Raw genomic sequence first — 24034 nt, forward strand, 5'->3', positions numbered from 1 at the left:
TGCTGAGCTCATGCTGCAAATCACCACTGGCTTGTGGTTTTTAAACCTTAAAATCATTTGGTCACACTGCCCTTTCCCACGTTAGACTTTTCACTACTGAACACTTCTCTGCGGTAGTTACGGAGGCCAAAGTCATCAGCTTGTAAAGCTACCGGAGCTTTGTTCAGGGGAAGGCGCCCTGGTAACAGCAGCGGCCAGGGCCCTGGTGGGGGACGGGACGAGCCCAGCCCGCATGGCGGCCCCGTCATGGCGGCCGCCCCCTCACAGCGCGCGGGGCGCGCCGGGAGTTAAAGTCCTCGCGTTGTCCCGGGGCACGCCGGGAGTTGTGGTCCCGCGCCAGCGGCCGGAGGCGATTGGCTGTTGGACGCCGTGGCCCCGCCCCCGGGCGGCCGGATCCGCCGTCCATTGGCTGCCGGTCGCCTCGGCCGCTCGGAGCGTGACGCGCGGCGGGCGCGCGGCTGGTGCGGAGCGCGGCGTGGCGGAGCGGCGGCGGCGAGAGGAGATGCCCGAGGCCACCCGGTGCAGCGCCAGCAGCGGGGCCGAGTCGGGCTCTGACTGCTCCATGGACACCGAGGCGGGCCCGGAGAGCGGCCGCCGGCGGCACAAGGTACCAGGGAAGGGCTCCGGGTACGGCCTGGCCTCGCCCGCGCGCTCGGGCTGGTCCCCGGCGAGTCCGGCCTCGGATCGCGGCCGCCCGGGCGAGGGCCGGGCGAGGCGTGCGCGGCGGGGCCGCGGGGCGGCCCGGGCCGGGCGGCCACGTGCGCGAGCAGGCCGGGCCGCGGCCTCGCCGCGTGTCGGGGCGGCCCCGCCGGACGTGCTGGGCCTGCCGGAGCCGGCCGGGAGCCCGGGAGGCGCTTTCCCCGGCACCCGGAGCGGGGAGAGCCCCGAAAACCGAGGCCCGGTTGTCTCGTGGTCGGTAACGTGTCTCCTGAGCGGCGGCGGCCGGCAGGGATCTGTTGCCTTGTGTCAGCCACCGCCCCCGTCAGTAACTAGAACGTGCGCTTCAAGCTTTAACTGTTCTCCGCCCTCTTCTCTGTTCCGTGTCGCTTGGATCCACGAGCGTGTATTTTCATTTGCTCTGTGCCTTGCCAGAAGGAGAAAAAGGAGAAGAAATCTAAACGCCGGGACAAGTTTCAGAGGGGGAAGACTCAGACAGATGAAAGCGAGGAATCGGATGAGGAGCGTTATGCCCCGAAACCCAAGAAATCCAAGAGTGTCAGTAAACAGAACGGTCATACGAAAGAGGAAAGCCTGGAGAAATCGAGATTGTCCTCTCTTAGCAGCAAATCCTCCCGCAGAAGCCGACAGAGTAGTTCTAGTGAAACGTCAAGTGAGAGCGAAAGTGAGAGCGAGCAGGACCAGGTAAAGCTAATGACTGGTTTTAGTTATAGTGGTGTGTTGTAGCTTTTAACTCCTGCGTTGTAGCAGGCCAAACTTAGAAGGGGTTATATTCCCTTTTCACCGTTTCCTAATCATTCAAAAGTGCCGCAAATTTTCAAGATTTAAAGTTCTTGAATGGTTCAATCTGCCAAGAATTTGCAAGAATTATGAAAGTGCTGGATCAGTGCATCGTGGCGTCTTGAGCAGTCTGGTGCTGTGGTAGCTGTTGCTGGACAGACAAGTTGCACTGAGATGGAGCTTTAATATGATTCAGCATCATGAGGCATAAGGGATTTTTGGGCTTGTCCTGCACAGAGCCAGGAGTTGGAGTTGGTGTTCCTTGCGGATGCCTTCCAACTCACAGTATTCTATGATACTAATTAAAAGTTTTCAGTTTTGGTTTGTTTTGCATTTACTGTGCTGTTAGATATGAAACAGCCGTAACCTACACATCACTTTTGCTATCTTGTCCAAGTTTGAAATATGATGGTAAAACAACGAAGGCTCTTTAGCTGCAGCTGTGACACTGTCACTGGAGAGTATGACACCAGTGTCTATGCTGAATTTACTTGAATTACCTTGAATTTACTGACAGTCGTGTGATAGTCATGTGAAATCTTACCTGAGTTACTATTTCCCTAACAGGAGTTGACTGGAGAGCAGAAAGAGGGTGCTTTCTCCAATTTTTCTATTTCCAAAGAAACTGTGCAGCTTCTTCAAGGTAAGTTTCTTGGCAAGGTGTGACCGTAGAACGGCAGCAATCTCTTGTCATGGTTTCGTGCTCAACACTCTGGACCGATAAGCTTTGAGGTGTGCTCTGCTTGTGCCTATACAAGCATGGATGCTGTGCAGAGGACGTTGACTGCCTGCTCTAAATACACCTTTGAACACAGACTTTCCTGTTTGAGCGTTGTCCAGTTCAGCCTTTGCAGCAAAATTCTAAATGACATGAGCCAAACGAAGAAAAGAAAAAAAAAGATGTGTGAGAAATTTTCAATTAAAGGTTATTTTGGTGTGAATAAATGAAAACCAATTATATTTAGTATCTTTGATGTCTGTTTATACATTAATTAGTACAAATTAAAGGAAGAACATAAGGGGTTTTGAGATATGTCTTATTTGAAAGTAAGAGATTTTCACGGATAGATGAGGAGTATTGCATAAATAAAGGCACAGTACTGACAGTCTTCGATAAAGGCTAATAACTTCCTCTGTCCTGGTGGTGTGAAGTGGGAGAGTAAAATGGACAGTCCCAGGGCACTCTTTGCAGATGACTCATCTGATCAGATAAATCACTCGAGGTGATGATAGAGTCCCGACTGACTTTAGAGTTGATGGAAGTTCTTGGAATGACTCCCACTGAATAGTATGAAAGAACGCTTGTAAAATGACCGTATTAAGGAAATCTCTTGAAATTGTCACAGCTCGAGGAGTGACGTACCTGTTCCCTGTGCAAGTGAAGACCTTCAACCCAGTGTATTCTGGCAAAGATGTCATTGCTCAAGCACGAACTGGAACAGGGAAAACATTCTCTTTTGCTATTCCCTTAATTGAAAAGCTTCAGGGAGAGTCACAGGAAAGAAGAAGAGGCCGTCCACCAAAGGTAACTGTGCCTGGCTGGAATGATGATTTTGTTTGGTCTTACATCGAAATGATTCAGGTTTTCAGCTGCTGGAGAAGCTGTTCAGGTCTGTGCAGGGGTAAGCTAACCCACATTAAAGGTGATTTGAAAGCTGTGTTCACTGGGCTTTGCCTGCATCTTGTCTTGCCTCCCAGCCTCTGATGAAGAGCGAAGAGCACAAGAGCTCTATCCCCTTGTCAGTTCCTTTTTCTGCCACAAGGAGACCAAAACTACAGGTGGTCAACGTGTTCCTATTTAATTTTGCTCAGTCCAGTTACCAGCTCAGGGCCAGTGGCTATTGGATGCTTGTTTTTCTCCTAAATTGCTTACAGATTGTTAACAGTTACTAGCTGTAACTTGACAGCTTGATAAAACCTTTCTGCTCAAACATGTTTCTTTCTAAAACATGTAAGCTGCGGGAGGTTTTAAAAATAGATTTAGTTTTCACTAGGAACACCACCAAATGTTGAAGCTTCTGCTCCAGAGAATGCAGATAGGTTATGAGCTGTGTTCATTCTGCTAAGGAATACCGTGTGTGGTTTTTCACTGAATTCTTACGACGCCTCCAGAAAAATAGATAGGCCAAAGCTGAGTGTGCCCTCATTAATAATTTTTGTCAGTTTGTTTCATCTTGTCATCCATCTCACAGATCAGCTGAAGTGCCTTCCAAAACTCATACTAGCAGTTTTGCACGCATGAGCCCACCACGCTGCTTGCCTGACTGAGAACGCTGTCTCTAGATTTGGCACAGTCTTGGAGAAGGAAGAGCTTTCTTCAAGGGAGCCATAAACTTTATAAAAGATTCCAGACCTCACTCTACCATAATACACTACTGCTTGCATTTTTGGGGTCAGGTTTTGATGTTGAAAGAGGTAACAGGATGAGGATGTTGAGGTTCCTTTAGCGAAGCGACTGGCAGCAGGTTGGAGAGCAGCGCTTCCATCACGTTTTAAACGCTGTTAGTTGCCTGCCTGCGGGGAGGGCTGCAGCTTGGAAGAGAGGATGCTTCCTCGCTGGCCTCTGCAGGATGTGGATTAGCACAGCAGCTCTGCAGACTGAGCATATGTTTCCCTGAGCCACAGGGAAGCTGAGAGAAGCAGACAGCTCTTCCTGACACCTTCTCACAGGACTGTGGAGCAGTACTGAGCAGGTGCAAAAGCCTTTTGTTACCCACGGCCTTCAGTCTTGTATTCAAACGGCGTATGCACATGTAGAAGAGAACTCGCAGCTGGTCTGTTCAGGAGCTAATGTTAAATAAGATGTAAGCCTCTCCTATCCTGTTAACAAGGAGTTAGCCTGTCCTAAATGAGTCTATGTCAAAGGAGTTTAATGATTTGACAAGAGACTTGAGCAGTGTGTTTCTCCAGCCTTTGCTTGGGCAATTATTTAAAATAGATTTTTTTTTTTTTAATTTTATGAAGGGTCAGACCTAAACTAATGATCAGAAGTCTAGTGGCTTCTTGGCAGAAGCCATGCTGAGAAAACATCTGCTTGGTCTTTTTTCTGTGCAGGTTCTAGTTCTTTGTCCAACAAGAGAGCTGGCAAATCAGGTTGCCAAAGATTTCAAGGACATCACAAGGAAGCTGACAGTAGCTTGTTTTTATGGAGGAACTCCCTATAATGGACAAGGTAAGTGACTCCTAGGACTAATAATTGAAATATTGATTGACTGCCATATTTAAGAAATGCAGCTGGGTCTTTTGAAACACACACAGCTCAGGAGCTGGAGATCATTAACGGGAGATTCAGCAGTTCAAAATGCATCTTTTTTATGGAGATAAATAGCTGTGGCTCTCAGTTATATTCTTATCTACTCATGTACCTTCAATTAAAGTGAAACTGTGTGTATAGCCTGTATCTGGGTTTAGGTTCTTGTAAACCCATTTTCTTTAAAAAAGCTTAGTCTTACAGCTGTCACTGGGTATGTCTTTTTTTCATGTGAGGTGGGATATATAGAGGGTTTGTAAAGTGGAGAAGAAATCGTTGTGACAGCATAATTTACTGTCTTGGTGGTTGTAAACAAGGGATGAGAATGAGCTCTTTCATTGTGATACATCTTAAAACATTAGGGAATTTTTTTTTTTTGACTGCAGAACCTCAGAAAGGAATTGATTTCAGTAATTTGGATAGTTAAATGAATAAATTATTTAAAATACCCAGTTAAAGTAGATAATTTGGGAAGAGGTGACTGTTTCTAAAGAACACTAAAAGAAGCTCATACTTGCTACTTTAAATCACAGGGAGAGGGAAGGGAGGTAAGTTTTTGTTTGTTTGTTTTTTTTCTCCTTCAGGAAGAGCAGTAGATTTTCTGCCTTAAGGAGAGTATTTAGGGATGGTTTAAGAAGCTGTTTCATTATTACCATGTGTTACTGCTGTAGAGAATGCTCCCTAGTTCACCTCTCTCTCTTGTCTTCCCTGTTGACCAGTTGACCTCATGAGAAGTGGCATTGACATCTTGGTTGGGACACCTGGTCGAATCAAAGACCACCTGCAGAATGGCAAGCTGGACCTTACCAAGGTGAAACACGTCGTGCTTGATGAAGTTGACCAGATGCTGGACATGGGATTTGCTGAGCAAGTGGAAGACATTTTACGAGTTGCATACAAGAAGGGTAATCTCAATATTTAAACAAACAGTAGGAAATATAAGTAATAATTTAGTTCGCTAAAATTCAGGTGTAAGGTGACTTTGTTTAGAAATGACTGAATATTGTATATTGTGAATATGTGGGAATCATTCACAGAACTTTGCAAAGCTTGAAGTCCAGTACCTAGGGGTGTAAATAACTGTCTTTGGTACCTGTCTTTAAACTGTGCTTGGACTTCTTCAAATTAAAAGGAATTAGCTTTTTACCTTTTTCACTGCTTGAAAACAGACTGGACTTTTTGACCATAGTAATTTCTTCATAATCTTAAATTACTTACACTTTACTCCAGGTGCCGGTAATGCATAAATTTAAAAAGCTCCATTGGCTTCTTTACGTTAGCTACTGATATTTAACCTCATTTTTAATCACCCACCTAATCAACTTGTGTATATCCGTTAGGAGAAATGTTTGAAGTTTGTGAAGCATTGTTCTGTTTTTTTGTTAAGATTCTGAAGACAATCCCCAGACCCTGCTGTTTTCTGCAACTTGCCCACACTGGGTGTATGATGTGGCTAAGAAATACATGAAGTCTAGATATGAACAGGTTGACCTTATTGGGAAAAGAACTCAGAAGGCTGCTACAACTGTAGAAGTGAGTAATCTCATGTGAAATGTTTTCAGGCTTTTTCCCCCTTTTTTTTTTTTTTTTTTTTTTTTTAATGCTATGAAAGGTCATCTCTTCCTGAGATGCATTATCACAGTGATGTTGGAAGTTGTTTCGGGATTTTTTTTCTAAGTAACAAGGCACGTTACAGCTAGTCAAGCTGGTTTTGGGTTTAGGATTTCTCTTCTCACATCACAGGTAGAGAGAAGATTCTCTTGTCAATTTTCTGGGTTTTCAGAGAAAAGCAGTGCCTGAATTTATCCAAGTTTTAAGCAAAAGGCACACGTTAACATCACCCTGCTGCTTTTAATTCTCCAAGGACATCCCAGCTGGCTTCTGGTATTCTGGATACAAGCTACTTTTTTTCAAACTTCTGGTTGTATCTCACCTCAGTAGGCCTTTGCTTGCTGTGCAGTGAATACCATAGCAAGGAATATAATACATACATGCTGGAGGCCTGACTTTTCTCTTACTGTAATTATTTTGCTGAACTTAAGACTACTTGTGGTGGGAATAAACAAGAGCCTTAGGGATTTTTTATGTTCCAGGATTGTGAGTTAGCACATTTTCCCCATCAGGGAACTGTACAACTCTTTACTATTTCTGTATTTAACAGTTCCAAATGTATTTTAAAAGAATCTTAACTTTATGTAAGCCAGTCACTGGAATTTTTTTCCATAGCATTTGGCAATAGAGTGTCACTGGTCTCAGAGAGCTGCAGTTATCGGAGATGTCATCCAGGTCTACAGTGGCAGCCAAGGGAGGACCATTGTCTTCTGTGAGACCAAAAAGGAGGCACATGAGCTGGCTCTGAATGCTTCAATCAAACAGGTATTTTATCATGTGTCTTGAGTAACAAAACCTGTCAGTTTTAAGGAGTGTTTCGAAGTGCACAGGGCAGGCTTGTGTGTGTGGTCAGATAGGATTTTACTCTTTCTCGTGGACACGAAACAAAAATTGTGGATTACTATTTTGGAACAGCCAAGCATTGCATAGGTGGTGTTGGATGGCAAATTAGAGCAGAGTTTTCGTATGTCACAGTAATTAGATGTAGAGCTGAGACACACATTGCAGTTCTGTTTTCCTGCCATTGTTAAAGGCCTTGGAAGTATATGAATAAGAATTACTGAGTACATCTTGTGAGACAGCTAAAATATAAACTCGGGTCCCAATTCCGTTCTTCTTCCGTATCTTGCCACACAGTACCTATCAAACACCAAGATGTTGTACCCAAAACTGACCATAAAATGGGGCACTGTCTTGGGTTTTGGTATGGTTCTAAAATAATACTGTTTTTCAGGATTGCCAGTCGTTGCATGGTGACATTCCTCAGAAGCAAAGAGAGATCACACTGAAGGGTTTTAGAAACGGTTCATTTAAAGTCTTGGTTGCAACCAATGTAGCTGCCCGTGGTTTAGATATCCCAGAAGTTGACCTGGTTGTACAAAGCTCACCACCAAAGGTAGGAGACTGTTATGTTAGATGTCTTGTAATAATTTGTAGTCTTGTTTTCAAGTAGTGTACACTACCAGCTGATGGTATTGATAACACAGAGTTCATCAGCATTGTGCTTAAGGGAGAGAAATGTCCAGATACGTGGAAGTAGTTTCTTAGAGGATTTTTGGGGAGTGTGTCAGTCCCTAGTATGTTGAAGGTTTATTTCCTTAAAACATTTTCTTATGAGGCTGTTCAAAGCCCTCCCTTGGAGGCTGGGTATGGTGGTGGCAAGGCTGGGAGCAACAGGAAGAATGATTCTCTTGAATGGGGGTGAACGGGAGCTATGGACCACAGTGAGAACACAGAAATTAAGAGTGTTTAAAAGAAACAATGTAATCTTCCCGTGAATACCCTATTAATACTGCAGTAACCATGCTCAAGTGGATGTGCAGGAGGGTGAATGGGATTGTTGTAGAGGTACCCACACTCCAAATGTGTGGTGATGCATAAAGAAAAGCTGATTCGTGCTCATGGCTCTGCTTTTCAAGCTATGATTTTTAGATGATTATGCAAAAGCGTATTGGGTCAATATTAGTGAAATTCTTTTTTAATTTAATTCTGTGGTGCAGTTACTGTGCATTGTTTAGCCTTAACTGTAATGGCTTCTACAAGTTACGTGGATGCAGTGAACTGATGAAATGACAGTGACTTGGGTAACTGATAAGGCCCTCTGTTTCTGAAGGATGTGGAGTCCTATATCCATCGTTCTGGGCGCACGGGTCGAGCTGGGCGCACTGGCATCTGCATCTGCTTCTATCAGCGAAAGGAAGAATATCAATTAAGACACGTGGAGCAAAAAGCGGTAGAGTTTTCTTCTAATTGCAAGACTAATTTGTATAAAGCACCCAGAGGAGATTTGGGTGCATTAAGGAGGGTGGGTGCAGTGCCAGTTACTGTGGAGCAGCATTAAGCATATGCACATTCTAAGGGCCACACTTTCTCAGCAAATGCCAGTAAGGTTGTCCTTGTGGATCTGAGAGAAAACTCACAGTATTTCATTGTAGTGTTCACCCTGGTTATCTGATCAGTGATGTGCATATGTGCTGCTTTCCTGAGAACTGTTACTCGCATTTTTGCACTTTGTGCGGTGCTCCATATGGTAGTTTCCTCGACAATTAAATATGTGGTTGTGATGAGATGGTTTATTCCTGGCAAATAAAGCAGTTTTACATTTAGACTAAGGCTCTGTAATCTGTAGTTAAATCCAAATCTATCAGACTAAAATTAGTAATTTAGAATTTGTAGGACATTTCTGCAGAAATGTACCAAAATGGTTTCTGTTTTCAGTCTAAGGTCACTGAACTGTTCATTTAAACTGAACTGGTACATAAATGCCTTCTAAGTGTTACCCATTTTCCTGTAAGCTTAACCTTACAAATTTTACTAGGAAAAATTGGAAATTAAAAGGTGAAAATAAGAAGAAAAATTATGCTCGTTGTGTTAGAGTTCAATACTGCTTTTTTAGAACTGAATTATTTATGGTCTGCAATTTTTATTTGTCTTTTGTCTTTTAAATTTTAGGGCATTACATTCAAGCGCGTTGGTGTTCCTACTGCAACAGACATAATAAAGGCTTCCAGCAAAGATGCCATGAGGTGTGTTGGGGGACTCAGGCCCTGTTGTATCTTCCTGCCTCCCTAGTTCAGAAGGGCTTTTTGAATTATTCTTTACTGTCTCTTTGAACTTTCTGTTGAAAGCTTGGACTACTGGGGTTTTTTTCTATTCCAGAGCCTGCTGGTGTACAAATCGTTAATTTTTTTGGCTTTAACTACTTAGGTGCCTGGATTCTGTTCCTCAGACTGCTATTGAGTATTTCAGAGAATCTGCTCAGTTGCTAATAAAAGAAAAGGGACCAGTTAATGCTCTGGCTGCAGCTCTGGCCCATATTTCGGGTGCAACTTCCATTGAACAGCGCTCACTGCTGAACTCAGATGTGGTAAGGAAGGGGGTATGGCTCAGTGCTTATCTTGAAACTTGAAAGAGACAACACACCTCTGTGTTTGAATAGAGAATTGTCTCCTGATCATTTTATTGGAGAGCTATACTTAAGCCACTAGAAATTACTGATTTTCTTAAAAGCAAGAATACAGTGGCTGTAAAGATACTTGGTGCCTTGTAACAGTACCTACTTGAAGATTTAATTAATAAACTGCAAATTGGCAGGTTTCTCTGGTCTGATATATGTGCTGAAGCTTATTGCTCTGCCCCAGTGGAACATGCCCCATTTCTTTTTTAGGGATTTGTTACAATGATACTACATTGCTCTGAAGAAATAAACAACATGAGCTACGCCTGGCGAAGACTGCGAGAAGTGTTGGGTGATGATGTTGATCGGAAGGTGAACAGAATGTGTTTCCTCAAGGGTAAAATGGTAAGATTTTGTTTTGTTTCTTTGATACTGGGCTCTTCTGATTGAAACCTTTTCTTAGCAATTGTCAGGTCTGTTTGGTCTTTTTCTCTATTCCAGGCACTGTTAATGATGGGCCTCAATCTGTTATTTTAGTGCTTAGGGCTCTGCTGACATGCTCAGGAGGTAGAATAATGCATGGCTATGGGGATAGCAGAGCAGGTCAAAGGTATGAAGCATGTTAACTCTGCCTTAATGGCAAAACAGAATTTCTTAGGACAGTCACTTCTGATAGTACCTGCCTGTCAGGTGTAGATTTGTGGGCTCTGTTGTTTTTAGCTGCAGTCATTTAAAACACTTACCTTGTATGCATTAAAATTGTTCATTCTTTTCAGGGTGTGTGCTTTGATGTTCCCGTGGCAGACCAAAAGGAAATAGAGGTATGTTCATTGCAAATTCTGGGTACAGCAGGCTGAAGATGAAACTGGCTGGACTGGGTCAGACTGAAAACGTTCGGTAGCCTTGATCCTGCCTTTCCTACTGGCAAAAGGGATGGCTTGGAAGGAATTGAAGGACAGAACAAGCTCACAGTGTTTCTTTTCTGAGGCATCCCCCTGTGACCAAAAGTCTATAACTTGAAACTTCTGCACTGAGAAAAGTGGTGCTGGATTCATCCTTGTAGGCAGCAAGCTTTCTTCCCCTTTTCTCTATTCCCCACCTCCCATTTTCACCTAGAATTCTCTCCGCAGTAAAGTGAATTCAGATTTCTGCTTGGTAGCCATTAGTATTACCATTCCAAAATTAATGAGCCCTTCAATTAGAAGCTTGAATCCTATATATCAGCTCACGATTTTACCTTTTCAGTTGAGCAAATTTAATAATACATACCCTCTACTTGTATTCCTAGAATTTCACTTGCTATGTCTGGCTTCATTCCTCTAGGCAAGGTGGGAAGATTCAAAGCATTGGCGTTTGTGTGTGGCGACTGAATTACCAGAGCTGGTAGAATCCGTGCGAGGAGGAGGAGGAGGCAGTGGTGGAGGCAATGGCCGAAGCTTGTCAAGCTCCAGGAACGGTCGGCGTGGTGGCTCTGGTAGAAACAGATTCAGGAGCAGAGGCCAGAAACGGAGCTTCAGCAGAGCGTTTGAACATTAACTTCAACAATCCGGAAGTGAGAAAAAAATAGGACTGAAGTATTTTATATTACATTACCCTAGGCTGTTTCTGTGTGTTTGTACCATGGGGGAAAATACTTCATTAAGATTTATTTTTTTTTGTCAGTACTACTTTGCTCATAAACAAGGTTCTGTTCATTTAAAAAAAAAAAAGCTAAGAAAAAATCCCCAGAAAATCTGCAAGAAAAATTTAATTGTTTCTTTTGTTTCTCATATTGCTCTTTGAATCTTTCCATAATATGTCTGTTGCATTCAAAACTGTAGCCTGGTTCACTGTATAATATATAGATCTGAATTGCTGCTCAAACCTGTAAATTTTCTGATAAAACTAAATATTGTTTTACAACTTCATATTTTGTTGTCATGTATTTGAAGCAGTATTTTGCAGGTGGAGATGTGGGAAGGTGCCAGAGTGGGGAGTGTGGCAGCAGGAGCCCTTTAAAGAAAATAAATGTTTGATTTTTATTTTCTGGATTTTTAATGAAGCTCTTCTTTCTCTAAAACTTACTTTAAGTTTCTCTCCCAAATTGTGACTCCTTATAAAATGGGGGTAGGAAAGACAGTTTCCCAAAGTGTGAGGGGAACCGCCCCCGAGGAGCAAAAGCTGTGAGGGAGACCCATAACCCCGTGAGGGTGTTGTAAACGTGGAGTATGTCAAGATTACCGTAGGTAAGATCTTCAGTGTAGGATCTTTGTGTATTCTCAAGCCTGAGCAGTGGAACGGATAGAAGCAGCCCTTGCTCGAGGACATCCTGGAGCTAACAAACTTTAGGGATGAAGTAAATCAGCGTGTTGATGTATGTCTACGTATACATTGTTACCCAACGAATGGCAAAATACTCAAGGTCCACGTATCCCGTGGGTGAACTATGTTTTAATATAACTAAAAATCACAGCTAGGGCTGAGAAAGACGCCTAGCTAGGGGGTCAAGACCCTTCTCCTGAGCAGGTGGAGAAGTTAGCTGGGATTACTGAACTGGTACGGAAGGTACTAACCAGTCCCTGTAGAGGGGTTGTGCTGGGCACGTTCCTAACCCTGAATTTCAGCGTGCGAACGACGGCGCCAGAAGCCCGATGGCGGTGCTACACTTTTCCAACGCCAGCGAGCACCCGGGCTTGCGCAGCTCTGAAATCAGTAAGGTCTCCGACGAGCGTGTCTTTTTTGGCGTGCTGCGCTCCGGGGAACGAGCCCGGCTCTGCGGGCACGGGGCCGGGGGGTCCGCGAAAGGCGCTCCGCTGAGCGGACCGCCAGGACGGGTCCGGCCGGGAGCTGCCGGCGGCGGCCGAGCTGACGGAAGCGGGCGGCGCGGCGGAAGGGGCGGGCGGGGACGGTCCGGGCGCGGCTGCTGCATGGGGGCCGCCTGGGGCCGTGCGGCGCGGCTCGGGCTCCCCGCGGCGCGGGCGGCGGCGGTCCCGGCGGGCGGCGGCGGGCGGCGGCCGGGCTGGCTGCGCGGGCTGTGCGGAGCCGGGGCGGGCCCGCCGGCGCTGCCGGCGCCGCTCCGGGGGCCGGCTCGCCCGCCTCACTTCCTGCGCGCCGGGGCGGGGCTCTCGTCCTGGGGCCGCCGCGCCGAGACGGGCCCCGGCGCCGGTAGCAGCGCGGCCCCCGCGCGCCTTGCCGGGGAGGAGCGGCCGGCAGCCATGCCCAGCGCCGAGCCCGAGCACGGCCCCGCAGAGCCCCAGGCGCCGGCCGCCGCGGAGTCGCTGCGCCGCGGCCGCCGGAGGAAGGTCAAGGTGGGAGCGCCACGTGCGGCCGCGGGTGCGGCCATTTTGTACGGGCTCGGGGGGCTTGCGGGCGGGAGGAAGGGAGGAAGGGCTTCCCTCCGAGTGACCGCGGCTTTCCCGCAGCAGGAGGAGACGCCGGAGAAGAAGGTGAAGCGGCAGGTGAAGGCGAAGCGGCGCGGTAAGGCTGAGGCCGAGCAGGCGCAGCCCGAGGAGAGCGGGCTGGGGGACGGCGACTTCGAGCCCCCCGTGCCCAAGAAGACGAAAAAAGTCAAGGAGAAGAGCAATGGTTTGGTCGGAGAGAGCGACGCGTCCCAGCGCGCGGTGAAATCTTCCTCCGCTGTGAGCGGCAGCGTGACATCCCCGGCTGCCGGAGAGCCGGACGGCGACGCCGAGGTAGGAATGTTCTGCCAGCAAAGCCTTTGTCTCAGGTCATTAACGTTCTGCTAGTAATTGGTGGGCCTAATAACGCGTACTGCGCGCTGTGTGGAGACTCGGGCTGCGGGACGGGGTGGCAGCGCGGGGCATCTGCCGTGGGCGCGTTTTGCCGCTGTCCGCCTTGGATGCGCGGCACTTGGTCCTGGGCATCGGGAATGCCGGGCATCCTGCCTCTGATCCCGCCCGGCACCGTGCTCCATCCCGCCCGGGCTGCGGGCCGTGCGGGAGGCTGGGCTGCTCTCCACGTGCTTCGCCCCTCCCTGCAAATGCCGAGCGCGGGGTGCCGCGGGTCCTGCGGGGAGGCCGGCTGGCTAAGGGAGCGGTTTCCGAGTGTGCTACTCCTCGTGTCCTAGCCTGTGTCCCGCAGCACAAAGGTTTACCCCGCTGCGCAGGCAGCCACCGTCCCAGAAACTTGCCTTGCTTTGTGCTGTGACGGTGCTTTCTCACTCTGATGGCAGCACCTTTGAGGAAGAACTGGCAAAGTGTTCTGTAATGGAAAGCCACAGTTATGCTCATTAATTCCCAATTCTCAGGCAGACGTGCACGGGGGCCCTGTGTAGGGCCTTTCTGTGAGTAGTTTTGTGTCTAAGGTGGGAACATGAACCAAGGGAGTGCTTTTTGTACCTCAGGTGTAACGATGTGACCTACTGGATGTCTGAAGTAAAAACCAAATTTTGTGTTTTAAGTATTTACTCGTGTATAAAGTTCAAAGATCTTTGCAAGGAGTACCACAGAGGGAGTACACCTTTTCCCCATCTATAGAGAAAATCCTGTTTTGCACAGAAAGTTGTGACACCAGATATGTTTTGTTGTGAAAAACAGTTTTCTCGTGGTTTCAGTGGACTGTAATAAATTAAGATTTTTGACAAATAGTTTCCATTTCCTGACTTGCCGAGCATGTATGTACAGGGGCCTATATCAAAAGGGTTTTCTTTTTCTTGAATAGAAAGAAGGTATGTGGTTAAACTGTGGTTGTAAAACAAATGCACAGCTTTTATTGAGTGATTGTGTAGGGTATGTTCTATGCTCATCTTGAAGGGCTACTAAGTCTTTTTCCTGTTTGTTTTTTATCCTATTAGGAGCTGACAGAAGAAGCAAAAGAAGGCGCTTTTTCTAATTTTCCTCTCACACAAAACACTATAAAACTTCTCACAGGTTAGTTTATATGGTAAAAGAGATTTCTGTAAACATTTGTTCAGAATTGCACTCGGTTACCTGCATAACCTAAGGGTAGATAGTCCTAAATTGTGTTACATTTCTATGGTAAGAACGACGTGAGCACTCACTGGATTCAGAGAAGCTGCTGTTGTTAGTAGAAAAAAGTTTTCTAGTTTGTTCAATTTCAGATGCATTAAGATGAGATTATTCATCATGGAGTGGTTATTCCTAGGTGCACATTCTAGAGACACATTTCTCGTCAGCATCATTCTGTATATCTTCTGCCCCTCTGTCTGCTGTCTACAGTATTGCTTCTTAGGCAAGCCTAATGGAGTTTTGTATAGGAAGACTATTTGCCTTTCAACAGATTGTCTACAGTTATTCTCACTGTTTGGGGCATTTCTGTATCTCTGTGATTAGCTTTGTTGAGGAAGGAATTGCTGTTGGGTAGATGTGCAATTCTTGTTGGCTGGGAAAAATTCTCCTTATTGTGTTGTGTCTTCCTTGCTCTGAAGTTTCTTTTGGATGGGTTGTTCTACTTCCACTGTGCAAAATCTCTTTGAAGTTTTAGAATGTTTTGAAACAAACTCCATCACCTTCTTGCCTTCAAAACCCAGCTACCACAAAATCTTGAGCTGTATCAGGAAAAAACATGTGGAGGTTTTTCCTTCCTCTCATGTTGTCTGAAACTGTACATCACAAAGATGATTTTATTTCATCGTGGATATTCGACACTCACTGTGTGGGTGGAATATCTTTTGATCTAGAGTAGGAATAAAACATAAAGATACATGGTTTTCTTCTAAGTTGCAGTTTCTATTGTGTACATGATTTGAGGTATTCATATTTGGGCAATTTATATATAAGGGCTTCTAATTGTTAGTTCACCTTGTAGTGAAACCTCTTTCAATTGTCTTCCAGCTCGAGGTGTAAAATACCTGTTCCCTGTGCAAGTGAAAACTTTCCAGCCCATATATGATGGCAAAGACGTCATCGCTCAAGCGCGAACAGGAACTGGGAAAACCCTTTCCTTTGCTCTTCCACTGATTGAAAAACTTCAGAGCGTCGCACAGGATGGGAGAAGAGGCCGTGCACCAAAAGTAGCTTACACTTACGGGTTTACACCAAAACCTTAGAGCATGGCGGGTTTTGAAAGTGATTTTACTGTTGCTTTGGGGTTTTTCGTTGGGGACTTCTTTGTCCTTTACTGGTTTTTGTAATGCTGAATACTGTGCTCAGATCAGGAGATAGTGTGTGACAGTTTTGCACCATCACAGTAATGACACATTTTGTGTCTGGGCAAACGGGATTACAGCAGGGTCTAAGGAACTGTCAGGCTGCTGTCCTTAGGCACGTAGCATGCAGCTTTGGGGGTCAGTCCCCTGCCTCTTCTGAGGTGATGTTTGAGTCAGCTGGACTTGGCTCTGTTCGCTGAGGTTGTTTTTCACTGTAAATTCCATGGTTATAACTGAAGGCTTTGGGGTTTTTTTTCTCCCCTCTCTCATGCCTGCATTCTCAGGAGATGCAAGTGGCGTTTTACCAGAGATGGAGTTGGTAACCAGATGCCCGTGATCAGATACTTGTTCCTGTGCATTGCAGTATATATATTTATCATTAGACTGCAGAACTGTATATAGTCTGCAGATCCATTGCCTGCTTTATCCTTTTGTTTTCCTAACTGTAAAGGCGATGGTAATTTTAAAATCTTACTGGCTGAAAGATTTTAAGAGATGAATTCAGCTCTTGGTTGTATTGATTCATTCTTAAATGTTGAGGGTGAGGGTAGATACTGGAGGAAGGCAGGTTGGTGGAGAAAAGGAAGGATGTATGGCTGGAGTGTATCATGCTGTGTGTCTTCTAAAATCTTACTACACCACATTTAGCAACTGTCCTGCCCTTTAATGCTGAGCTGCACCTTCATTGCCCTTGGTAATGTTGAAGTCCTTTATCTAGCTCTAACATAAGAAAGAAAATGTCTGTTGTTCTTGTCTCAGTTATTGCGTAGCACTTTCCCTTTTTCCCTCTTGCTGGCTCTGAGGCTCCTTGTGCAGGTGCCAGGTGGCAAGGAATGGTGATATTGCTGGGATGGTGGGAAGCTGGGCACCTCTGCAACAAGTGTTGGGAGTACAAGCTGTTTGACAGGAAGTAAACTCCTTTCTCCTGTACCTTCTCCCAAGCACAGCTGCATTTTTGCCTGTTTTTCTCTCCCTTCAGGTGCTGGTTCTTGTCCCAACCAGGGAACTGGCCATTCAGGTAGCCAAAGACTTCAAGAATTTCACAAAGAAACTGTCAGTTGCTTGTTTTTATGGAGGAACTCCATATTACGAACAGCGTAAGTAACTGCTAAGGAATTGCTAATGGATTGGAGCTGACTTTGTCCAAATGCACTCCATAAGTAAAAATGGGCTTTTTGCCCCCTCAGACTTTGAGCTCAGTCAGCAACTCAAATGTCCTGGCTTTCAGAGGAAGCACACAGCCTGTATTGAATTATTTTCATTCTAGTAAATCTTTGTGGAAAAGAATGCTTGTAATTCTGTGAAGTGTCCTCGGAATTTCTTCTTTATTGCGTTTTTGTGTGGACATAGACAGGGACTGGGTGACAGTCCATGAAAAGAGGAGAGCTATGTATGTGCCTGCAGCTCTGTGTGTCTCCAGAGCTGGCTGTGACAAAGTTTAGCAGGAAAACTGAAGTGTTTCCATGTAGTAAAGCTCTGAAGGTTTCTAATGTCAGCTGATTGCTGCTTGGAAATCGGTGTATTTCTCTGTAACTTTAGTGAGGTTTGGCTGGTACTCCTGACCAGAGCAGCTAGGACTGCAGTTAACTTCTGTGCTGTTACCTTTGGATGTTGTGCTTTATTCTGAGGTTAAAGGGCAGCAGCATTTTGCTTCTAAAATGAGAAGTGTTGCTGTGTATTGCTAACTTTTTATCATGCCGTCTCGTAGCAGTCTGACACTGTCCTTGTTTCTCTGTCTTCCAGTTGATCTCCTTAAAAGTGGCATCGATATTCTAGTGGGAACTCCTGGCCGTATCAAAGACCACATTCAGAACAGCAAGCTGCAGCTGTCCAGCGTGAAGCACGTTGTTTTGGATGAAGTGGATCACATGTTAGACATGGGCTTTGCTGAACAAGTGGAAGAAATCTTGGGATCGTCCTATAAGAAAGGTGAACTTGGACATTGGGAGAGGAGTAGGGGACAATGCAGAAAACACACGCTACTTTAAAAACAACTGGTGCACCTCTAAGTTAAATTCTTTGTGTGATGCTAGAAAAGGGCAAGGTAGAATTGAAAAGGTTCAATGAGAGGTGACAGAAGGCTGAAGGGCTAGAGTGACATCTCTGGCAGGAGTGGAGTAAAAAAAGACGGGAAAAAGCAGCAAACCCAACTCCCTAAGCCCCTAGTGTTCCTTGTCCTGAGAGAGGTGACTTGAGCAGAGGGTTAGGGTTATGGTCTGACTGTACACTCGTCACCACACACAGCTGACAGCTAGGGAGTATTTGCTCTTTTGTGATGCAGTGGGTGTTCAGCAAAGCTGTCAGGTACCAGGTACGGAGCAGAAGGAGGTTATTTTAATGTGTGAAGCTCCTTGCCACATTTCACTGATGCCAGAATTTTTGAAACGGCTTGAATTACTGGAAATAGAAATCTCAATGCTTACTAAGAGCGAGACTGATCACTATGGCTTTGAAAGGCATTAAAAGCTGATGGCAGTGTTTCTTCATATCCAGTACAGACTTAGTGCACATAAAAACCTGTCAGTGTGAGAGCCTCTCTTGCTTTTTTATCAGTTCTCAAGTGTCATGGTCTGTTGAGATGTCTGAAGTCAATGGCCTTTCCTTCCAGGCTCCGAGAACAACCCGCAGACACTGCTGTTTTCTGCAACTTGTCCACGATGGGTTTATGATGTAGCGAAAAAATACATGAGAGAAGAGTATGAGCAGATTGACCTGATTGGAAAGAAGACTCAAAGGACAGCCACAACTGTGGAAGTGAGTTGTTCTGCTGCAGAGCAGTGCAGGTCCTGAAAGCAAGTGGCCTTGATAAAATGGGTTATGCATTGACTTTATAAATGGACATATGGAGTGAATTTTCACATAGTTGACACACAGATTTCGTACGCAAAGCTTTCATGTGGTGGCTGTCATTTGCAAGCTTAAAAAAATTAAAATGCTTTTTTTGTTCATTTTGCCAGACCTGTGCGTGGTTTAGATTTCACACAGGTTTCTTGTTTCTTTCCCAAACAGCACTTGGCTATACAGTGTCGCTCATCTCAGAGAGCAGGAGTTCTTGGGGACATCATTCAGGTCTACAGTGGCAGCCGTGGGCGGACCATTGTCTTCTGTGAGACCAAAAAGGAGGCAAATGAGTTGGCTATGAATGCTTCACTCAAGCAGGTACAGGGGCTGAGCAGAGAGCAGTGGCTGGGATCGTCAGGGGTCGAATGCCCTGAAATAAATAGGAGGTTGCAACTGTGTGGAGAAGATTGGTTCTCTGGGTTGCTTTAAGACTTGTGAGAGAATTGAATTCTAAGAATTGAACTTTGAAATTAAAATATCCTCTTAAATTTGAAATTAAAATAACCTCTACAGAGATTATGAATTTATTCCTTTGGCTTTAAAATTGTGCGGGACGCGGATCAATAGGAAATACACAGCCTGTGCTGAGCAATCAGGAGATAGTAGTAATTGTAAGAAACAGGAGCTAGTGTAATGGACATGTCCCATCTTATATTGGTGTGCTTTGTGGATTCCCATCTCTTAATAGGAGTTTGGTCTTTGAACAGTTATTCACGAAAATCCAACTAAGATGGTAGAATGAAATTTCTTGTTGCCCTTAGAAGGTTTGCTAAGAGCTGGTTTGGAATGTAGGTGATCTGTTGAGCAGGTCTTCTGTGCTTGCTTGAATTACCGCCCTTTTTCTGAAAGCAAGGAAAAGTGCTGCATATTTTCCAGAGAAAATCCTGTTTGATAATAAATGCTGATTTATGGAGAGCGAGTAGTGGTGGGAATACATGTTTTACTTTGTATTAGAGAAATCTCATATACCATCCACATAAAAAACTTGCAGCAGTAATTTCTGCCTGTTGGCCGTGCTGCTTTTGTAATACCCAGTAAATCCCAAAGAAAGTAGTGAGATGCTTTTATATTTCTTTGGTATCAGCTATGTAATTATTTTTCTGTTGGTCTGCACAGTGTTTTGGGGTTTGCAGTTAATATTTAGATGCTGCAGCCGGGACTCCCATTAAATGTCATGTTGATTGCTTGTTGCACTGACAGGATGCCCAGTCCTTGCATGGTGACATTCCACAGAAGCAGAGAGAAATTACATTGAAAGGCTTCAGAAGTGGTGTGTTTGAAGTGCTGATTGCAACAAATGTAGCTGCCCGTGGTTTGGATATTCCTGAAGTTGACCTTGTTATACAGTGCTCACCACCAAAAGTAAGTTATTAGAAGACACTAAAACTATTAATCTTTCTTGTGCCAGAATAGTGGGTTATTTCTCTGTTTCATCAGAAGTATGTTCTGTTCCATTTCACAAATTAGGTGGATTTTTTGTAAATACCAGGCCTCAAATTTTGTAGTTATAGTTTTACAGTTTGAGCTTTGATTAAAGTCTTGGGTTTGTTTACTCTGGAAACTCATAAGATAGGTTTTGACATTGTGCAACTTTTCTGAATTCTTTCTGAATGTTGCTGAGTTTCATAAAAATTCTAAGATATTTCTGTTGCCTTCTTCATCTTTTGAAACTCAGGTGGAGCTTTTTATTTTAAAAAATTAAAATGTCTGTCAGCAGTGTTTGTTAAAGTTGAGCAGCATACTTTGGGTGGGGGAGCAAATGCAAACCTAAGTGGTTTATGTGTAGTTATAAGTCTGGGTCCAAACACATAATGTGTCAGTCCTTTAGCTTCTGAATTTGAATTTAGCTCGTGTTTAATCTGAAATGTCAGCAGTTGAAATAACATAGGGTTTTCTCATGTTGATCTGAATTTGTGAAGGATGTTGATTCCTACATCCATCGCTCTGGACGCACAGGTCGAGCTGGCCGGACCGGCATCTGCATTTGTTTATTTCAGAGAAGAGAAGAAGATCTTCTGAAACAAGTTGAGCACAAAGCGGTGAGTTGTACCTCAGACCTCTGCTTAAGGAAATTAATCAGCTCCTAAAGGGACCCTGCCACTCTCAGGCTTAGTAATCATGGGTTGTTGAGTCCAGAATGGGACTCTCCAGTCCCATAGACTAGTAGGCCTGAACTGCTGATATTTGGTGTTTGTAAATGCTTCTGTATCGGCCTGTTCTTGCGTTGCCTGAGTTTTCCCGTGCTGGCAGTCCTCTGTGGATGTCAGCAGGCAAGCTGGGACAGGAATGCATGAGGCAGAACATGCTGTGCATCACAGGCTGCACAAAGTAGCTCCAGATTAACAAAGCTGGGAACTTAAAAGCTTTATTTTAGCTTTAGAAATGACTTAGTAAAGAGTATGTTAATCTCGCAAACGGTAAGTAGAGATCTCAGTAATGTGATTTGGACAGGATTGAGTTGTAGACTGCTGAAAATACCTTTAATTTGTTTTCTTGATTTCAGGGTATTACCTTTAAGCGTGTAGGCGTTCCTTCTGCTACAGATGTAATTAAAGCTTCAAGTAGTGATGCCAAAAAGTAAGTTTGTTTGCCTGTTCTTAAAAAAGGTTTAGAGATGTTGTTACTCTAGATGTTTAGAGCTTAATGCAAAGTTTATGGGATCAGGCCTGTATGTGAGGATGGCTTTGCCCGTGTTGTAGAAGTCAGCTGCTTTGTGTACAGACAACATAAGATGCTATCAGTAAATCTCTGTGTGCTGAACATAGACCTTTTCATAGGACATAAAGTTCTCTAAGTTTTTGCAAAAAATTAACCTTTGTTTATAAAATCAGAAGTCAATGACAGAAGAGGGAATTACTGTCATGAGGGGAAACTGATTTTTGTCTGCTCAGATGTGGAAGCTGTGCGCAAAAAGCAATACTTGGTATAATGAGGAGTTATCCTGCAGTTGTGAGGGTGTGTTAGCCCTGCCTTGTGTTTCTTTGTATAATTTCTGAGGGTTGTGGCTTTTATTTCATGCAGCTCTGTTTGCATTTGCTGCCCCTGTGGTGGAAATCACCTTGAAGCAGATTTATTGTAATGAGTGAGGATTTGACCAGTATAAAGCAGATGATGGGCATGGTGTTGGATTGACTGTGTACTGAAGAATGATGGGGGGTGCTGTTGTACCAGAAATACCATTACAGAAGTAGCTGTTCTTAGTTTCCTGTCTTTTTTTCCCTCATGTCTTTTTCAGAAAGAACCAGTTTAGGGTATGTCTTAAATACGGCTGCACTTCACGATGGCCTTTTCTTATCTCATTCAACCCATTTTGTAACTGTAGGTTGCTGGAGGCCGTTCCTCCCTCTGCAGTAGACTACTTCAGAAAATCAGCGGAAGAGCTGATAGATGAGAAGGGGGCGGTGGCTGCCCTGGCTGCAGCCCTGGCACACATTTCTGGGGCAGCTCACATCCAGCAGCGCTCCCTGCTCAACTCAACAGCTGTAAGTCATGGTTCACCTGTGGTAACAAGTATGGATGCATGTGTCCAGGCTGTGTGGCATCTCCTTTCCAGGCTTTTTCAGCGGGGGTTTTGAATAGCTGTTACCCCCAGGCTCCTGCTGTGTTGCTTGTTCCCTAGCTGAAATCATCGCTTCCCAGGAGAAACTTGAAATCAGTAAATTTTCTTGTGAAAATTCAAGGAATTTCTTCAGAGACTGAAGTGACAGGAGACTTTGATGCTCTAAGAGAGCACTAAAGACATTTTACAAGCAAATAGATTGGTTTGTGCTGTTGTAGTTCCCCCTTAGCAGGAATCTTCTACATTTGTTATATTGCAAGGATAACGTGTGATTGCCTGATCTCAAAGAGATCTTGAAAAGTACAGCACTTCCTTTTTCTAATGCGTTTAGGGCGAATGTGGCCCAGGTCACTGTGTGGTAACACAGTTTCGGACCTACTGTGTGATTGAACTGTGATTCTTGTATCATTCGGGGGGTTTTTTTTCTGTTTTCTAGCAGTAGGTTTGACCAGGTTGAGCACTGTTGAACATTTTTCTCTGTTTCCTGCAGGGCTTTGTGACCATGGTGTTGAAGTGTTCCATAGAGATGCATACCATGGGCTATGCCTGGCGGGGGCTGAAGGAGCAGCTCGGGGAGGAAGTCGATAACAAAGTGTCTGCAATGTGTTTCCTCAAGGGGAAGATGGTAAGATGGGCCAGCCTTGGGAATGAAGGGATTTGGGGCTTTGGGTGTGTTCATGTGTAGCTAGTTTGTGCAGGGATTGAGGCTGGAGTTCTGAAGTACTGGTACGGAATGTTGGTACTGCACTGTCCCTACTCAATCTCATTTATCAGGAGATGGTAACCTATCATGAGTATGCTGTTTTTGCATATGCTATCAGAAAAAAAAAAAGGCATTGATATTAGTCGAGTGCTTTAAAAGACTTTTTAGCAACATTACTCCTAAATGATAATGCAGGAATTGCCTCCTAGAAAAAAAGCATAATTAATATATTTAGTGGGATTGGTTATTGAGGCCTTTATTCTTTCATTGTAAATTTGTGCCTCTTCTTTTTGTTTGTTTTGTTAGGGCGTGTGCTTTGATATCCCTGTTGATGAACTGAGTAATATACAGGTATGTCTGTGTAGCCAGAGCTGGCTTTAAAACCTGGTGATTTGAAAAGTGGCAACTGCCATATAAGATTGAATATGGGGTGGTTTGGGAGGTTGGTGGTTTAATAAGGATTTTACGTAGGCAACGGGGTGATTAGAAAGAACACAGCATAGCCATTAGAAAATACCCTGCCATGCTGCTTCTCATTTCCATTCCCATGATACTACCTGATTTCATTAAACAAAAATCTGTGATCTTTGGCTAGTCTGTGTTTTGGTCTCTCCAGTGTATTTGAGAGTTCACCAGTTTTTTGTCGACTTCGTTCCCTCTTGTCCCTTGCGATTGTTTATCCTTTGTCCCAGGACTGTGAGTGTCTCCAAGGGGGATCTAATGGCCTGTTTTGACAGGGCTGGGATTTGTCTAGAAATGTCTTTGCATTCAGCGTTGCTTCTGATGCTGCTCCGGGTACCTTGGGCCCCGCTGCAGGCACATGAAGCCGGGTTCCGTTGGTCTTGTTTCAGGAGCAGTGGAGGGACACGCGGCGCTGGCAGCTGTCCGTGGCAAGTGAGTTGCCTGAGCTGGAAGAATATCCCAAGGAGGCGGGACGAGGGTTCTCCAGGTTCGGAAACAGCAGGCAAGGAGACCTCAAGAGAAACAGCTGGTTCAAGAGTGGAAATCGGGGACTTTAACAGAACACTCGGTGAACCTCTGCTACAGATAATGGGACTGAGCTGAATTTTATGAGACAGTAAAAGCCTGTTAGACACTCCTCTTTGTCT

General features: G+C 44.9%; 2 protein-coding genes across 2 annotated transcripts; both read left to right on the forward strand.

The window, feature by feature from the left end:
• Nucleotides 1-473: 473 nt before the first annotated feature.
• On the forward strand, nt 474-11623 carry LOC120756064 (nucleolar RNA helicase 2-like). The gene is made up of 15 exons (XM_040071765.2): nt 474-607; nt 1093-1362; nt 2026-2101; nt 2805-2983; nt 4513-4630; nt 5428-5613; nt 6096-6241; nt 6935-7084; nt 7554-7715; nt 8433-8552; nt 9272-9345; nt 9527-9686; nt 9987-10121; nt 10493-10537; nt 11040-11623. The coding sequence occupies exons 1-15, from the start codon at nt 503-505 to the stop codon at nt 11250-11252; spliced, it is 2139 nt and encodes a 712-aa protein (XP_039927699.1). The 5' UTR covers nt 474-502; the 3' UTR covers nt 11253-11623.
• A 1287-nt stretch (nt 11624-12910) lies between these two features.
• Nucleotides 12911-24024, forward strand: LOC120756117 (nucleolar RNA helicase 2-like). The gene is made up of 15 exons (XM_040071883.1): nt 12911-13003; nt 13118-13387; nt 14509-14584; nt 15509-15687; nt 16802-16919; nt 17566-17751; nt 18431-18576; nt 18832-18981; nt 19864-20025; nt 20583-20702; nt 21167-21240; nt 21986-22145; nt 22713-22847; nt 23232-23276; nt 23777-24024. The coding sequence occupies exons 1-15, from the start codon at nt 12911-12913 to the stop codon at nt 23942-23944; spliced, it is 2082 nt and encodes a 693-aa protein (XP_039927817.1). The 3' UTR covers nt 23945-24024.
• Nucleotides 24025-24034: the final 10 nt, after the last annotated feature.

The sequence above is a fragment of the Hirundo rustica genome, chromosome 8 (assembly GCF_015227805.2).
Source record: "Hirundo rustica isolate bHirRus1 chromosome 8, bHirRus1.pri.v3, whole genome shotgun sequence".
Lineage (NCBI taxonomy): Eukaryota > Metazoa > Chordata > Aves > Passeriformes > Hirundinidae > Hirundo > Hirundo rustica.

What these genes read in the sequence shown, in the direction of transcription:
- LOC120756117 (XM_040071883.1), top strand. Translation starts at nt 12,911, where the DNA reads ATGCCCAGCGCCGAGCCCGAGCACGGCCCCGCAGAGCCCCAGGCGCCG. An exon ending in GAAGAGGCCGTGCACCAAAA is followed by an intron (nt 15,688 to 16,801) that starts GTAGCTTACACT and finishes CTCTCCCTTCAG; the next exon opens with GTGCTGGTTCTTGTCCCAAC. An exon ending in AACAAGTTGAGCACAAAGCG is followed by an intron (nt 20,703 to 21,166) that starts GTGAGTTGTACC and finishes TCTTGATTTCAG; the next exon opens with GGTATTACCTTTAAGCGTGT.
- LOC120756064 (XM_040071765.2), top strand. Translation starts at nt 503, where the DNA reads ATGCCCGAGGCCACCCGGTGCAGCGCCAGCAGCGGGGCCGAGTCGGGC. An exon ending in AACTGTGCAGCTTCTTCAAG is followed by an intron (nt 2,102 to 2,804) that starts GTAAGTTTCTTG and finishes AAATTGTCACAG; the next exon opens with CTCGAGGAGTGACGTACCTG. An exon ending in TCCAGCAAAGATGCCATGAG is followed by an intron (nt 9,346 to 9,526) that starts GTGTGTTGGGGG and finishes TTAACTACTTAG; the next exon opens with GTGCCTGGATTCTGTTCCTC.